Source organism: Balaenoptera ricei, chromosome 2 (assembly GCF_028023285.1).
Source record: "Balaenoptera ricei isolate mBalRic1 chromosome 2, mBalRic1.hap2, whole genome shotgun sequence".
NCBI classification, from domain to species: Eukaryota; Metazoa; Chordata; class Mammalia; order Artiodactyla; family Balaenopteridae; genus Balaenoptera; species Balaenoptera ricei.
Genome location: NC_082640.1, coordinates 5,290,087 through 5,307,121, shown reverse-complemented (window position 1 = coordinate 5,307,121; position 17,035 = coordinate 5,290,087). Strand labels below are relative to the sequence as shown.

Here is a 17,035-nt window from a genome sequence, read left to right as displayed (position 1 = left end):
AAGACATACAATAAATCATACTAAATAATGCAGCAAGTTATTTTCAAAAGAATAAATAATGTCTATTTCAGTCATTATTAATAATACTCAAAATGAGATACAGATTATAAATAACATATAAAAATGATACTAGGTAAATAATATTAAAATTTAAAATATTTTTCTAAGACAAGTACTGTATGATATCACTTACAGGTGGAATCTAAAAAAAAAAAAACAACTAGTGAATATAACAAAAAAGAAACAGACTCACAGCTATAGAGAACACACTAGTAGCTACCAGTGAGGAGAGGGAAGGGGGAAAGACAAGACAGGGGTAGAGAATTAAGAGGTACAAACTACTGTGTATAAAATAAATAAGCTATGAAAATATATTGTACAGCACAGGGAATATAGCCATTATTTTATAATAACTATAAATGGAGCACAACCTTTAAAAATTGTGAACCACTACATTGTACACCTGAAACTAACATAATATTTTAAATCAACTATACCTCAATAAAGAATAATAATAAAATGTTTTTCTAGAGACGTCTCTTTGGAGATGAAGACCCACGTGCTGTGACTAGTTTTATTTCAATTAAGATATAAATAGGACTTCTCAAAAGGCACAATTTACGGTTAGTTAACTTAATCATTAAATATTTATTGGGTACTTATTAGATGCCTAGACCTTATCTTGAAGGTATTCATTTATCAGTCCTATGTAAACAGCTGAGGTACTGATTTAGTTTCCTATAACATCTCTTCATGGTGAAAGCCAATCTTTTTGTCTACTGAAATGGGTGGAGACACCCCAATAATAAGTCAGTAGGCTTCTAAGTGGTATCCTGTGTAGATCAAACAGTCTTTTGTAGTTAGTTTCTATAAAACCCCTGAAGAGCTCAGGTCTACATGAAAATAAATTCTGCAAGTCAATACAGCGGTATAAGATTTTCAGTGAGTACAGCCAATCATTTCCACTGGGCATTACTTTTTAAAGGAATGGCTGATCTGAGAAAATATTTGAAGAGATTACAGTTGAAAACTACCCTAATATGGGAAAGGAAATAGTCACTCAGGTCAGGAAGTGCAGAGAGTCCCATACAGGATAAGTCCAAGGAGAAACACGCCAAGACACACATTAATCAAACTGTCAAAAATTAAATACAAAGAAAAAATATTAAAGACAGCAAGGGAAAAGCAACAAATAACATACAAGGGAATCCCCGTAAGGTTAACAGCTGATCTTTCAGTAGAAACTCTGCAAGCCAGAAGGGAGTGGCAGGACATATTTAAAGTGATGAAAGGGAAAAACCTACAACCAAGATTACTCTACCCAGCAAGGATCTCATTCAGATTCAACAGAGAAATTAAAACCTTTACAGATAAGCAAAAGTTAAGAGAGTTCAGCACCACCAAACCAGCTTTACAACAAATGCTAGAGGAACTTCTCTAGGCAGGAAACACAAGAGAAGGAAAAGACCTACAAAAACCAATCCAAAACAATTAAGAAAATGGTAATAGGAACATACGTATTGATAATTACCTTAAATGTAAATGTATTAAATGCTTCAACCAAATGACATAGACTGGCTGAATGGATCCCAAAACAAGACCCGTATATATGCTGTCTACAAGACACCCACTTCAGACCTAGGGACACATACAGACTGAAAGTGAGGTGTTGGAAAAAGATATTCCATGCAAATGGAAATCAAAAGAAAGGTGGAGTAGCAATTCTCCTATCAGACAAAATAGACTTTAAAATAAAGATGATTACAAGAAACAAAGAAGGACACTACATAATGATCAAGGGATAAATCCAAGAAGAAGATACAACAATTGTAAATATTTATGCACCCAACATAGGAGCACCTCAATAGGTAAGGCAAATGCTAAAGGAATGGCTGATGAATGTGTGACAGCTAAAGAAGAGAAATATGTAGCAAGCAGACTGAACTGAGCTACACATGGTACTGACATACTGACATTTCAACCACTAAAGGCAAGAGAATTCAATTTACATGGTTTTTAACTCTGCGTGATGGTAACTTCTAATTAGAATGCTGTGATTATTGTCACTTGGCATAGGAGAAAGGGATTCAAACTTTTATTCTCTGCATACCTTTTAGTGTCCCTCACGCAAGTTAAGTATTCCAAAACAGCTTTAGGAATGAATTCCTAAAGATGCCAATGTTCTTCTTCACAGCGCCACTGAAATCTCCAAATTTCCACATTTGAAAAAGTCAGATATTGATTTTTTTTTTTAAAGAACATTTTTCTCTCCCCTGGATCATTAACTTTCGGGGTTTGGACAGTAATTGTATGTTTAAGACACGTGCTAGGAAATACTGCAAGCAGTGACTAACTTTAGCCAACCAAGAGGGAAAGGGGTATCCGTTTACAAAGGGGTGGGACGTGGTAAAGGAAAGGCTATACGGATTAGTGAAGCACACTAATGCTACAATAGGGGTAGAGTAGGAAAGCTGTTACCACCCTAAGTCCATACACTAGCCAGAAAGAGCTATAGCTAGAGGTGTAGAAGAGGGTCACAGGACTGGAGAGGTGGCCTTTGGTAGAGGATGAAGTCATCCCTAAACCACTCCCACAGAGAGGGATCCAGGGGGATAAATATCCCAAACTTTCTCTCTTCCCATTTTTTACTCTCATACCAATGACTTCCAGAAAGTGACCCTAACCAGAAGCCAAAAGTTATGAGAATCCAACTAAGGTAGCACAAGGAAATCAGCCTCCTGGAGCACACAGCAAGAATGAAAAAGGTAGAGAGTAGATCTGGAAGATGAAATAGGAATACATAGCATAATTGGAAAACTATTCATGGTGCTATTTATCAGAATTATTTTGGGGTAACAATTTACTTCACTGGACTCATTTGATATAATGCCAAAGTCAAGCAGTACCTCACAGTCCAACAAAAAATATCATTTTAAGAAGCAATCTAAATGTCCATCAACAGATGAATGGATAAAGAAGATGTGGTACATATATACAATGGAATATTACTCAGCCATAGAAAGGAACGAAATTGAGTTACATGTAATGAGGTGGATGGACCTAGAGTCTGTCATACAGAGTGAAGTAAGTCAGAAAGAGAAAAACAAATACTGTATGCTAATGCACATATATGGAATCTAAAAAAAAAAAAAAAAAAGGTACTGATGAACCTAGTGGCAGGGCAGGAATAAAGACGCAGACATAGAGAACGGACTTGAGGGCACAGGGAGGGGGAAGGGTAAGCTGGGATGAAGTGAGAGAGTAGCACTGACATATATACACTACCAGATGTAAAATAGATAGCTAGTGGGAAGCAGCCGCATAGCACAGGGAGATCAGCTCGGTGCTTTGTGTCCACCTAGAGGGGTGGGATAGGGAGGGTGGGAGGGAGACACAAGAGGGAGGGGATATGGGGATATATGTATACACAGAGCTGATTCACACTGTTGTACAGCAGAAACTAACACAACATTGTAAAGCAATTATACTCCAATAAAGATATTTTTTTTAAAAAGTATCCCCTTCACAAATATCTGCAACATGCAGATACATCACCAGGATGGAAAGAATGAATAAACAAGGACTGAGGCTGCTATTTAATATTCTCGCATTTTCCCTCACAACACTATTGCTGTATGATTTCTGAAGATGAAAAAAAGATGACCCACTTTTCAAGTTTATGGAAAGAAATCTTCACATATAAGAGGATATCCAGAGTTGAAAATAACAGTTTAGTGATCTTATACTATCAATTTTTAGAACTAGGATCCTACATATTGCAAGGAATCAGAAAGAACCAATAAACTGAGTATTTCTCCATCTTTTAAAGAGTAACGTTATATAGAGTGAGTTACAAGAGGGAAGAAGTTAGAATGGATATTGCACCTGGTAAGATTTTTAAACCATATATGAATGGCTATGAACCTTTTGCCTTTTAAATTCTTCTGACTCACATAAGCAGAGTTGATCTCTTTCTCCTATGTCCTTTGCACCACCCTAAATCCACTAAATATCTCTATAGCACTTACCTTTTGTTTTCATGTATTTACTCAATAAGTACTCACTGGGCATCTGTTATGTGCAAGGTATTGTTCTAGAGACCAAAAATAAAAATAGTGAACAAAATTAATTCTTTTAAAAAAATGCACATTCTCATGAAATTTATATTGTAATAGGGGATTATGGACAATAAATCCAATGTATGGGCTGAACTGTGTTCCCCCAAATTCATACGTTGAAACCCTAACCCCCAGTACCTCAGAATATGACTATATTTGGAAATAAGGCCTTTAAATAGGGGATTAAATTGAAATGAGACCGTTAGGGTGGCCCGAGTCCAATCTACTGGTGTTCTTACAAGAAAAGGAAGTTTTTATTTACAGAGAGATACCAGGAGGCTGGCCTACATACAGAAAAGACTATATATACGGAAAAGACCATGTATGTATGCTTCATACATACAGCAAGAAGGCAAGGAGAGAGACTTGGTTTTGGCTTCAGAGAAACCAAACCTGCTGACTGATACCTCAGTCTTAGACTTCTAGAACTGTGAGTAAATAAATTTTTGTTGTTTAAGCCACCTAGTCTATGGTAATTTGTTACGGCAGCCCTAACAAACTGTACATCAAATAATACATAAATTAAAAGCATGTTGAAGTATAATGTACTTAGTACTGTGAAGAAAAATAAAGCAGGAAAAGAGGGAAAGAAAGTATGTGAAATAGGGCTGCAATCTAAGTGGGGTGGTCAGGGAAGACCTCCTTGGGAGGTAAGAGTTGGGCAGAGACTTGAAGAAAGGGATTAAGTAAGCGATACACATATGAGGGTTTGGGAATGAGAAGAACATTCTATGCAAAGGGAAGGACAAGTGCGAAGGCCAGAGGTAGAGGCAGGCATGGTATGTTTGAGGAGCAGCAAGATGGTCAGGTTGGTTGGAAATCACACACGAGTCACTCACTCAGGAATCCACTTATGAAGGTGGCATGAGATGAGGTCAGAAAGGTCACAGGAAATCTGATGGTAGAGGCCTTGCTATTCAAAGTGTGGACCTCAGACTGGCAGTATTGGCATCACATAGAAAGATTATTAGAAATGCAGATTCTCGGGCCCTGCCTCACACCTACAGAATCAGACTCTGTCTTAAAATAAAATCCTCAAAAGATTTGTAGACCTGTTAAATTTTTTAACAGCTTCACTGAGGTATAATTAGTATGCCATACAGCTCACCCATTTAAAGCAGAGAAGTCAGTGGGTTTTAGAGTATTCACAGATATGTGCAACCATCACTACAGTCAATTTTGGAACATTTTTACCACCTCAAAAAGACGTCTTGTACACTTTAGCTATCACCTCCTGCATATCCCATAAACGCTGGCCTATTGTGTCTTCATTTTCATCCGTCTCCAAGTATTTTCTGGTTTCCCTTTCTATTGCTTCTTGGACCCACTGCATAGTTAAGAGTATGTTGTTTAATTTCTACAGATTTGTGAGTTTCTCAATTATTTTTCAATTTCATTAAAATGTGGTCACATAACATACTTCGTATTAGTTCTATTCTTTAAATTTACTGGGGTTTGTTTTATAATCTAGCATATGATTTAGCCCAGACAATGTTTTGTGTGCACTTGAGAAGAATGTATATTCTGTTGATGGGTGGTGTACTCTATAGATGTCTGTTAAGTCTAGCTGGTTTATAGTGTTGTTCAATTCTACTATTTCCTTGTTGATCTTCTGTCTGGTGTTTTATCCACTACTGAAAATAGAGTATTTAAAATCTCCAATTATCGCTGAATTATTTATTCCCTTCGTCAGTTTTTGCTTTGTGTACTTTGGTGCTCTGTTATTAGATGTATATGTGTTTATAACTGTTATATCTTCCTGCTGGATTGACCCTTTTATGATGATAAGATCTGCTTTATTTCTACTAACACTTTTTGTTTTAAAAGTTTATTTTTTTTAATATCAATATATCCACTCAAGCTTTCTTGTGGTTGCTGTTTGCAAGATATATATTTTTCCATCCTTTCACTTGCAATCTATGTGTGTGTTTGAATCCAAAAATGTGTCTTCTGTAGATAGCATAGTTTGATCATGCTTTTCAATCCAGTCTGACAATCTCTGCCATTTGATTGCATGGTTTAATCCACTCTTACTTAATGTTATTACTGATACAGTTAGATTTACCTCTGCCATTTTACTTTTGTTTTTTTATGTCTCATGTATTTTTTGTTCCCCTATTCCTCCTTTACAGCTTTCCTATGCCTTAAGTGAATTTTTCTAATGTAGCATTTTGACATCTTTAATAATTTTAAGTATATTTTTAGTGGTTGCTCTAGGGTTTACCATACACATCTTATCAGATTCAGCTTTCAGTTTATACTAGCTTAATTGCTCTAATATATAAAAATATTACTCTTATATCGCTCTCTCCCCTTTTTCTTCTTTTTGTGGAATTTTTGTTATACAATATTACATCTATTAATGTTATAAACCCAACCACACATTTTTATAATTATTACTTTACCATTTGTAGTCATTTCCTTAGCCTGATGCAACTCTGCTCCCACCCATAACAGCTCCTTTGTGCTGTTACTGGCAAATATATTACATGTATATTTGAGAAGTGCTCTAAGGACCTTGTAGGCTGCTTTAAGAATTCTGTCTTTTATTTTGAGTGAAATGCGAAAACATTAGAACAGAAAAGTGACCTGATCTGACTTACATTTAGAAAGGTTCCCACTGTCTACTTCATTGAGAAGAGTCTCTAGGAGAGCAGGGGTGAAAGCCAGAAGAGCAATTTAGAGATGTTGGCTGCAATCCAGGAGTGGAATAAAGATGGCTTGGTCCAGGGTGGAAGTGATAGAGTGAGTAAGAAATTATCAGCTTCTGGGTATGACTTCAAGGTGGCCAGTGAGATTTAATGACAGACAATGGGATGGATAAAAAGAAAGGCATCAAGGAAAACTCCAAGCATTTAGATCTGAGCACTGGAAGAACAGACTTGCCATTAACTGAAATGGAGAACAGTGCTGAAGTACAAAGTTCAGGGGGGTGGATCCAGGAGATCCTGTGAGATTTATAAGGTATGAGATTCCTTATGAGTACCCCAGGGAGGTGATCACTGGGCAGAGGTAATACAAACCTGGAAAGAGGTCTAGGCAGGAAATACGAACTTGGGAATCATCAGTATGTAGATCGTATTTAAATCCATGAGGCTAAATGAGGTCCCTGAGGTCTGAGGATGAAAAGAAATGAGGTCTGAAGACTGAGTGCTGGAACACTCCAGTGTCAAAAGTGAGGGGAGATGAGGAGGAATCCAGAAAGATCGAGAAGGAGAAACTAAAGTATTGTAACTCTCTGACTTTTTTGTTGTTGGCGTTTTTTTTTTTTATTGTTTTGGTTTTGTTTTTTTTCTATTTTTCCGCCGCACTACGTGGCATGCAGGATCTTAGTTCCCCGATCGGGGATCAAACCCGCGGCCCCTGCAGTGGAAGTGCCACGTCTTAACCACTGGACAGCCAGGGGGGTCCCTGACTTTCTTAATATACTGCAAGCTGCTAAAGAGTAGAAATAATTTCTTTATCATTGTGTTCCTTAAGCAAGAGTTCTCAACCTGTTCTCAACCACGCATCCTTTGAAAAAGCTCCCAGGGAGTATGATACACATCTCCAGGTTGAGAATAACTGTCTCTGTGCCTTTCATCGTGCTGGACACAGAGAAGTTGCTGTGTGTTTCTGAAATTGAAACTTAATATATGATTAGAACATAAAAACACCCAAAGGTTTCAGATATTAGTTTTGAACTATGACAAAAATCAGTCATCCGCCGTGATCTTACCAAGAAAAGCCATACTGGTCCCCGAGTTACAATCAGGGTACAGCGGTTGCTGTACAAGATAAAGGTACCTGTGTATATTTACATTACAGATGCTTAAGTAAAATAAGTAACAAAAAGTGAGGAAAGTATATGGTATGTTGGAGGAAGACTGCTTTTAAGTAGCTTCGTATTTTAAAGTCAAATGCCTTTCTCTTCCTGTATTTGTGACTTGTAATTCTGTTCTCATTAAGGATGGAACCATACAGTAGTGAGAATAAAACAGTCAGAATTTCATCCAAGCCCTGGCTTTGCCTTTTCTAACTGTCTGATGTTCTGCAAGCCATTTAACCCTCTGACTTCATCTCTTTCACTTGTGGAATTAGAATAACAAAAGCTATTCTGAAGAAATACTGCAAAGACTGTAGATATACTTAAATTATCTTGCATACAGTAGGTCCACAAAAACGGCAGTTGTTATTACCACTACTGATAATTTTGGTAATCATAATAATTGTCATTATGATAAAAATATAATAACATAAAGATTGTGAATTGAGTAGTCAATTAGTTATCCGTGGTTATGTGAAAAATTACTGCAAAACTTAGCGGTTTAGCTGTTTTACAACAATAAACTGCACAGTTTCTGTAGGTCAGGAATTCATGAGTAGCTTAGCAGGATAGTTCTGGCCCAGCAGCTCATTAGGATGTAAAGTCAAGATGTTGGTCGGGGTCGAAGTATCTACTTCCAAGGAGCTTCACTGACATGGCTGAAAAGGCGGTGCTGCTGTTGGTGGGAGATCTTAGTTCCTTGCCATGTGGACCTCTCAGTGTCCCCATGACATGGTAGCTGGCTTCCCCCAGAGCAAGCAACCCAAGAGCAGGCAAGGCAGAACTATCAAATCCTTTCATGACCTGGCCTTGAAATCCCACATCGTTATTTCTGTGATATCATACTGGTTACACAGGGCAGCCCTTTTCAGTGAGGCAGGGGAAAAGCAAGTAAATAGCAGGAGGAAATGATCATTGGGTGCCATCTTGGAAGTCTGGCTACCACAAATAGTAAAGAAATGATACCTTTAACATATTTGAAAGTGGTGAACAAAAGTATCAATGACAGATTTGCTTTCTTTCTCCATCTCACTTCTAAAATTGGAAATAATTCCTAATGTGAATACATAATCAAGATTGCAGTATAACGAGAAAGTCAGTGTTTCAGTTTTCCTCTGAGGGAAAATTCGGTTTTGTTTCCACCGACAAACACTTATAATCAAATAATTCACAATTCCAATATTCAGCATGGTAACAAATGATACTAAGCAACTCTTGCCACGTATTAACTAAGGAATTCAGACTAGAATTCCTCTAGTTACCTTCTAGCAGCAACAACTACACACAAAATATTTTATTTCCCACCTTTTCATTAACTGGTTGCCTGACTCTGAACAAGGCATAATCCCACTTTTATCTTTAAACTGAGGAAATTAGATTTTTTAGAAAAACAAAACTTACACATAAAAAAGTATACGGATTAGAAGAATTTAAGAGACTATTCCTTCAAGTTCTTAAATTGTATGATGGTTTACTTCTTATGTATTCTTTGAGGCACAGAATGATGGCTAAACCACCTTTTGATAGACTTGACACAACTGCAAAAAAAAAAAAAAACTTTCCAGAGACTTCTATCATAGCCTCGATGTTAGCTCACCCGCCCCCAACTTAAAAGTTTATACCAGCAAACACAGCCACTCCTTTGGTTACAAAGAGATACATCACAAGATATTAAGAACATACCAAGCTGGTATGAATGGCGGTTTTGTGTTAACTTCTCCTTTCTGACCTCAATACCAAGGAAAGGAAGTAGGGCTAGATTTTAAGGGCTAGTCCTTAAAAGCTGACCACAAAAGGCAAGTTAAAGGGTCAGAGATGAAAAGACAGACAAAAGTGTGGGTATCTCTTTAAGAAGCAAAGAAAGCGCCATAGATTTAAAGCTAGATGAACAAGTCGTATATCACTCTATGCCGAGAAAATCTTGTATATGACCACAAACCATTTTTCCTGACAGACAAGTGAAAACTTAGGAATACTTGCTTTGTTAACAGGCTGTCAAGTGATATGTTCAGAGTCAGGTTTTTTTTAAGCCTGATCTGCCATAATTTATACTTCTTCTTTTCAAGCTGCAATTCAGGTCATGCTGTGCTCTCTGAGATAATAAACAGGAAGAACGCTTGGGGCCAGCCTTCAATTCACTTTGCCTTTCACCCTGCAAAATAGAGCCTTCGAACAGACATCTTTAGGATGCCCCATTAAGATGATCCTTTCAGAAAATTCTCTTGTTCTCAGTAATTTTAAATGGTACGGCATGAAATAGCTCATCAAACATACACACTCACCAAGCAGTGTATGGTTCAAGCCATACCTAGCCTATGCAAGCCTGTGTTCCAAACCTTAATTCTGAGAATCTGAATCTTACCAAGAAAAGCTATTTGAACATGAGCAACTTTTTCATGCCCTGGTGATTGTGCAGGAAGTTACAGGGCAGTGGCTTACACTCTGTGCCTAAGAAGAGGTCTAAATATCTCCTTTCACTAGAAGTATTATTTAAACTACCCAAGTGTTCAGAAGATATAAGAGATTGCTGTTGTTTAAGAAAAATGTTTCCTTCCTTCTTTAAGGAAGACCTGAAGGGCCTAGAGTCAACAGAATGATGGGAACGGCAGAGCTATTTAATACACATGGCGCAGAAATATCTGGTTGATGTCACTGATTGGCGCTCCGTTTCCAAGCACAGCTGCTGTTGTAAGCAGCACCCCAGCCAGGAACTACGTCCCCCACGCCAAGCACGCACCAGCTCCACTCACATTCTATTGGCCAAGCCCAGTCACATGACCCGAAACATCTAGGTGGGCTAGTTCCAGCCAGTGGAACGTGAACGGAAGTCATGTGTGTCCCCTCCAAGCTGGGTGTGCTTTCTCCATAGCACCCTCTCCTTCAGCAGCAACCCTGGGATCACCTGTTGAAGATGTCTGCATCATAGGATGGAAAGAGCCAGAATCCCTGAGTCAGTACTCAGAGGACAGTTGCCTGACCTGGAAGGAATATCTATACTGAATGCTGCATGAGAGAGAATACAAGATTGTGTTATGACACTGCGTTTGGGGAGATTTTGTTGGAGTAGTTCATCTACCCTGACCAGGTGGTGGAAACTGAAGAAATATAGATGTACATTTTCTTGGGATCCAGGATCATCTGGGAAAATGGAAGAGGAACACAGGAAGAAAAAGGCACAGGAACAGAGGCAGCAAAACCTAAGATGGGGAGGAATGAGTTCATTTCCTGGATCAGCCCCTCTGAAGTATCTGCTCGTGAAAACCCAGCTCAGTGGTCTGAAACAATGTGGACTAAGATGGACAACACGGATATTCATACGGTCAACATTTTAAAATATACACATAGCACAAAAGATTACAAATAACCTTTGCCATACTGAAAAATGCAAACTAGCAGTGATAAGATGGCTAGGTAGTATGTTAAAGATTTTTTTTTAATAAATAAATTTATTTATTTATTTATTTATTTTTGTTGGCATTGGGTCTTCGCTACTGCACACAGGCTTTCTCTAGTTGCGGTGAGCTACTCTTCGTTGCTGCGCATGGGCTTTCACTAGTTGCGGTGCACGGGCTTCTCATTGCGGTGGCTTCTCTTGTTGGGGAGCACAGGCTCTAGGCGCGCAGGCTTCAGCAGTTGTGGCATGTGGGCTCAGTAGTTGTGGCTCGTGGGCTTCAGTAGTTGTGGCACATGGGCTCAGTAGTTGTGGCTCACGGGTTCTAGAGCACAGGCTCAGTAGTTGTGGCACATGGGCTTAGCTGCTCTGCAGCATGTGGGATCTTCCTGGACCAGGGCTCGAATCCGTGTCCCCTGCATTAGCAGGCAGATTCTTAACCACTGTGCTACCAGGGAAGCCCCGGCTAGGTAGCATTTTAGTTCATGATAATATTTTATCTGGGAGACACCTGGTGAAAAAGGTTTGGGATGGAGAATCCCAGAGAAACATTCAGGGAGAAAGGATGAGATAGGAAAAAACAGAAAACTTCAGATTCAAAGTAAGAGACAGAGCCAGAGAAGTGAAAGATAGGTTTCAAAAAGGAGTTGAAGTTTATGCATAATTTTTTAAGAGTTAGAAATTAGAGATAGTAGAGAAAATGCTTTGAGGATCTAAGAAGTATATTTATTCATTCATTAGTTTAATCCCACAAATACTTACTGAGCAACTACTATGTGCTGAGCCCTGTGATAGGCACCATGGACAGAACCACAAACTCATAGTCTTGGAGCTCATAGTCTTAAACAGAAAATAAAGAATTGTGATACATGGTACCCCATCCCGATGGTCTTCCCAATGACAACTGTTTAACTTCCTTTTATTGAAAAATGTAGTCAAGACCAGTGGGAGACAGAGCACTGTTTCCCTCCCACTCTAGTGCCATCTTCCTAAATTCTATTTTAGCATCTGAAATGGACAAATTGGCTGAAGAAAGAGAAAATTCTAACTCTTTAACAGACCATGACAAAAACAGAGCTAAATCACTATTTCTAAGAAAATGAAATTGCCTTTTATCACCACACCAAATAGCTTTCCTGATTGTCCCCTGTACGTCTGTAACAGCAGTGGTCACAGAACGCACGGTTCCAGACAATAGACAATACAACTGAACAAATTAGTCTCCTGAGTGCAAAATAACACTTTCATAACAATGGGTAATTCATGCCTACTTTCTCTAGACCTTTGCCGAACAGAATAACAGTGCAGGCTAATTACACGAGCTGGCTCATGTGCAGGTCATGAAAAGGCATCCCTCTAAAGAACAGCCGAGAAAAGGTCTTAGCGCCAAATCCAAAACAACAGGAAAAATGTGAGAGAGCAAACATGAGAACATATGCCCAGGCAATCTCATTAGCATGCTGCAGTTAACCATGTTTGTGGACACCCATGAAAGAGTTGTAAAATTCTCTGCCTTGAAAAACAACATCACCTTCTATGATTAAAGAACTTTCCGCCACGTTATCTCAAGTGCTTTGCTCCAAAGTACAGCTATGGGTCATGGTTACGTTAAGCACTTTTGTCACTTTGCGGAACGAAGACAGTTCGTATCAGAGAGAGAGAGGTGAAGAGAGTCAGTTGAAACTTTCACACACTGACTCACGTGTCAGGCAAGGAAAACAACAGGCTTGTCGCAGGGAGTGGGGAGCAAGGACCAATTTTTCCAAGTTCTACTCTCATGAGGCATGGTGCCGCAAGACACTTGGAATTTGAGTCCCTCAGGAAAAGTTGCAGAAAGAGCCCAGCAAACAACAAGCAAAACAATGGCTCCAATGTGATCAGAACAGACGTGCAGTGGCGTCTATAATGCGTGAGCTGCTTTACATTCACCTCAAAGTTCAATGTATTTATTGTGCAAGAAAAGAAGCGTGTGCAACTGTTAGTTCTGGCCCAGCTACCATAAGCAAGGGTCCTGGCAAAACCAGTGGCCTGCTCAAACTGAGTCATTTAAGAAAAGCTTAAAGGAGGCACTTTTCCCAAAGTCCTGGGCTGGATGTAGGAAAATCCAAATACAGTTATCAGGGGATCATTAAGAGCTCACCCCTAGGCTGAAGAGTCCAGTGGAGGGAATGAAGTGAAAAAGGAGAGAGAGAGACACTTAACAAAAGTCATGACCTTCATTAAGGATGGAGCACCTTCCTTCGGTCAAGGATGTAATTCGCCTGCAGCAACATCACAAGAGAAAAGCTTCTTTTCATTCCTCCCTCTTCCTGATCCATTTCTAGGCTCTCCTCTGAGTCAAATCCAAAGAAAACCAGCTGACAAAGGAGCCAGGAGCCTGTGGATGAAGTCCCTGTAGGTCGGCCTCCCAGGGCAGAGGGACACAGACCAAACTGTGGCGAAGGGAGAGAAGCGGGTCCCGTGCAGCAAATGCAAGTACGCAGCACAGTGGATTTCTCTAGGACGCTTAGGCCCCTCAGCTGGAATTTAAGGAAAAGAAAACAAACATTTCCAGAGGACTATCCATTGTAATAAACTGAGCTAACATACAGGAACATACAGGGTTGGATTGTCAAACCAGATTCACTCAAATCAGAAATCTTACTGGGTAGCAGGCTTTCCCACTAACTTCAAGGATCCAGGCTGTCGGGAGGCTCAGACAAAGCAGAGGCACCTGGGACGTCACAGGGGGCCTCCCCGGTCCTGGCTTCCTGCACTGGATGTGCGCCTCTGGCCCAGAAGGGTAGGTGAGGCCTCTAAGTGAGGTCCCTGGGTTCCTTACACAGCAGGGACGTTTAAACTAGGAAACATTTCCCCGTACACCTAGAGAGCTGGACGGCCCACGTGCCGCTCTCCAGGGAGACCTGCCTCACGGATCCTGGGTTCCATTTAAGGTAAGTAATTCCTCAGGCAGGGGGCAGACTGCTAGGACATTCAGTGGATACGGTCCCTTCCTCCCAGCGAGTATCACTAGTCTATAACCCAAGGTCTAGCTGAAAGGAGATTAGACCAGGCTGCCTACCTCAGTTTCCTTTCCCCCCCGTGTCACCCTCCAGGGATGGAAGTACATTAAAGGAGGAAGAGATGTGTGCGTGTGTGTGTGTGTGAGAGAGAGAGAGAGAGAGAGAGAGAGAGAGAGAGAGAGAGATGTGGAGGAGAAGGAGGAGAGGAAGACAGAGGAGAGAGAAAGACTGATGGCCAGACTGATTATTAGGAAGAAAAAGAGAAGGAAAGGCCGCTGGGTCTCCCTTGCGCAAGACTGTCATGAGGAACCCACTCTCCCTCTCACCCTGAACAACTTTCCAACTTGGTCAGGCAAGCACACAGCGACATGCAACTCTGATAAGTCCCTCCCAGGGAGATTCACAGGTGCCGGCCCAGGCCCCGCCCGAAGGCGCGTCCACCCCGCCCCGCGCCGCCAGACTCTGCCCCTTCCCGGGACGGCCCAGGCAGCGCCTCTACCATCGGACTCTCAGGCATGCAGCTCGGAGCTTTTCGAACTCCTTTTCCCCAGTTCGGAGAAGATGGTGCTGGAGACTCTCTGAAATACAGGACTGTCAGCAGGTGTGGGAAGCTGGGAGTGAACCACAGCTGGGACTGGGGTGGGGGTCAACCTGTCAACCTTCATGGGACTGTAAGCGGCTCGATACAGGTGTGCGTTGTTCTAGACTAGGGTCCGGAATGCCACGGGGTTCTCAAAAAGAGTGAGGGCCTAGAGAAGCTGAGCTGGTAAAACTACACAGAGTGTCTAGTGAATGTGGATTCAGGGACAGATACGTAGAGTCCCCAGTGCCAGGGTCGGACCCTGGTCTGCACAGTTCAGCCCCTCACCCGACGGAGCTTCTCCAAGCCCAAGGTCATGCCTCCATGTGAAGTCTTTTTTTAAAATTTTTATTGGAGTATGGTTGCTTTACAATGTTGTGTCAGCCTCCACTGCACAACAAAATGAATCAGCCAGACATACAGATATCCCCCCCCCCGTTTGGACTTCCCTCCCATTTAGGTCACCCCAGCGCATTAGGTAGAGTTCCCTGTGCTCTACAGTATGTTCCCATCAGTTGTCTACTTTATACAGAGTATCAATAATGTATATGTGTCAATCCCAGTCTCCCAATTCCTCCCACCCACCCCTTTCCCCCTTGGTATCCATACATTTGTTCTCTACATCTGTGTCTCTATTTCTGCTTTGCAAATAAGATCATCTATACCATTTTTCTAGATTCCACATATATGCGTTATTGTCTGATATTTGCTTTTCTCGTGAACAGTCTTATTTTCCAAATAATTTCAAAGATGCCGTGAAACATTTTTTGACACTTACAAAACACCTATTTTAAAATTAAATGAGGGCTTCCCTGGTGGCACAGTGGTTAAGAATCTGCCTGCCAATGCAGGGAACACAGGTTCGAGCCCTGGTCCGGGAAGATCCCACATGCCGCAGAGCAACTAAGCCCATGCGCCACAACTACTAAGCCTACGCTCTAGAGCCCACGAGCCACAACTACTGAAGCCCGCACGCCTAGAGCCCGTGCTCCGCAACAAGAGAAGCCACCGCAATGAGAAGCCCACGCACCAAAACGAAGAGTAGCCCCAGCTCACCACAGCTAAAGAAAGCCCGCACAGCAAGGAAGACCCAGTGCAGCCATAAATAAATAAATAAAGTTCCATTAAAAAAAAAAATTAAATGCAAAGAGTAGAACTTACTTTCTCGTTTTGTTAGATAAAGTCTCCAAGCCGGCTTGCAGATTTTGGCATCTCTCTGTCGGCGGGAGGAACTTCTCGTTCAGATATGTGCTGTTTTGTGAAAGAGATTAAAAAATAGATTGATTTAAAAGGAGAGCTTATGAGATACGGTTAACAAAAAGCAGATTTAATTGATAAAGTGGGCCCAATTGAGGTCTGATTTTCATCCCTTTATTGGATTTCTCTGTGGAAAAGGAAATTGATATTTTCACCTCGGACAATGGGTCTAAATTAAAAAAGAAAAAGAAAGTTGACATGATAAAGTCAAACAGAACAGAACACTCCATGGGGGACTGTATTTTCAGGTTCTCATATTTTGAGGTTAGTATGTACAATGAACAAGTTATTGAATAGTTTTAATCATTGTGTTTGTAAGCAGGCTTTATTTTTAAAAGATGTCTCTGGCTAGGAAGCATGCAGACACAGGAGATCAGTAATTCTCTCCCAAAAGAAGGCAAGATAAATCTGGCCTTTGATTATTACAGTAGCTGTGATACCAGGGTCTGTCGCTATTGTTTTATGAACTTGGAAAAACTGGAGTTGGAACAAAACCAAATCACAAAGCGAGTTAAGGAAATGGGTCATGCAGTCGGGCTGCCTAACAAGTCTTGCGGACACACGTGTGCTACTGAACTGATTGAAGCCTCTGTTTCTGCATCTCTAGTCCTTACCCCACAGCGCTATTGTCATGATACATACACGATAGAGGAAACAATGAAAAGCACCTGGTACCACGCCTACCACAGTAAATGCCCAAAAAAATATCAACCACCACTTTCCCTACACTTCAAAAACATGCACACAACTCCAGCTTCCTGGTAGTGCATCTATTTAATCATCCTGAAGGTATTTGCTGAGGACCTAATACGTGCTGGGAGCCAAGCACAGGAGACTTAGGATACGGAGCTGGATAACACAGCAAATAGTCCCTTTCCCTAG

At 40.7% G+C, this 17,035-nt stretch overlaps 1 protein-coding gene across 1 annotated transcript in view; it reads right to left on the bottom strand.

Annotated features, from left to right (window-relative positions):
- The window catches only part of ST8SIA6 (ST8 alpha-N-acetyl-neuraminide alpha-2,8-sialyltransferase 6), a 131,222-nt gene that overhangs the window by 34,794 nt on the left and 79,393 nt on the right, over positions 1-17,035 (bottom strand). The window contains exon 3 of the mRNA XM_059915269.1: positions 16,058-16,147. Coding sequence (XP_059771252.1) covers positions 16,058-16,147 — 90 coding nt within the window. The remainder of the gene's footprint in view (positions 1-16,057; positions 16,148-17,035) is intronic.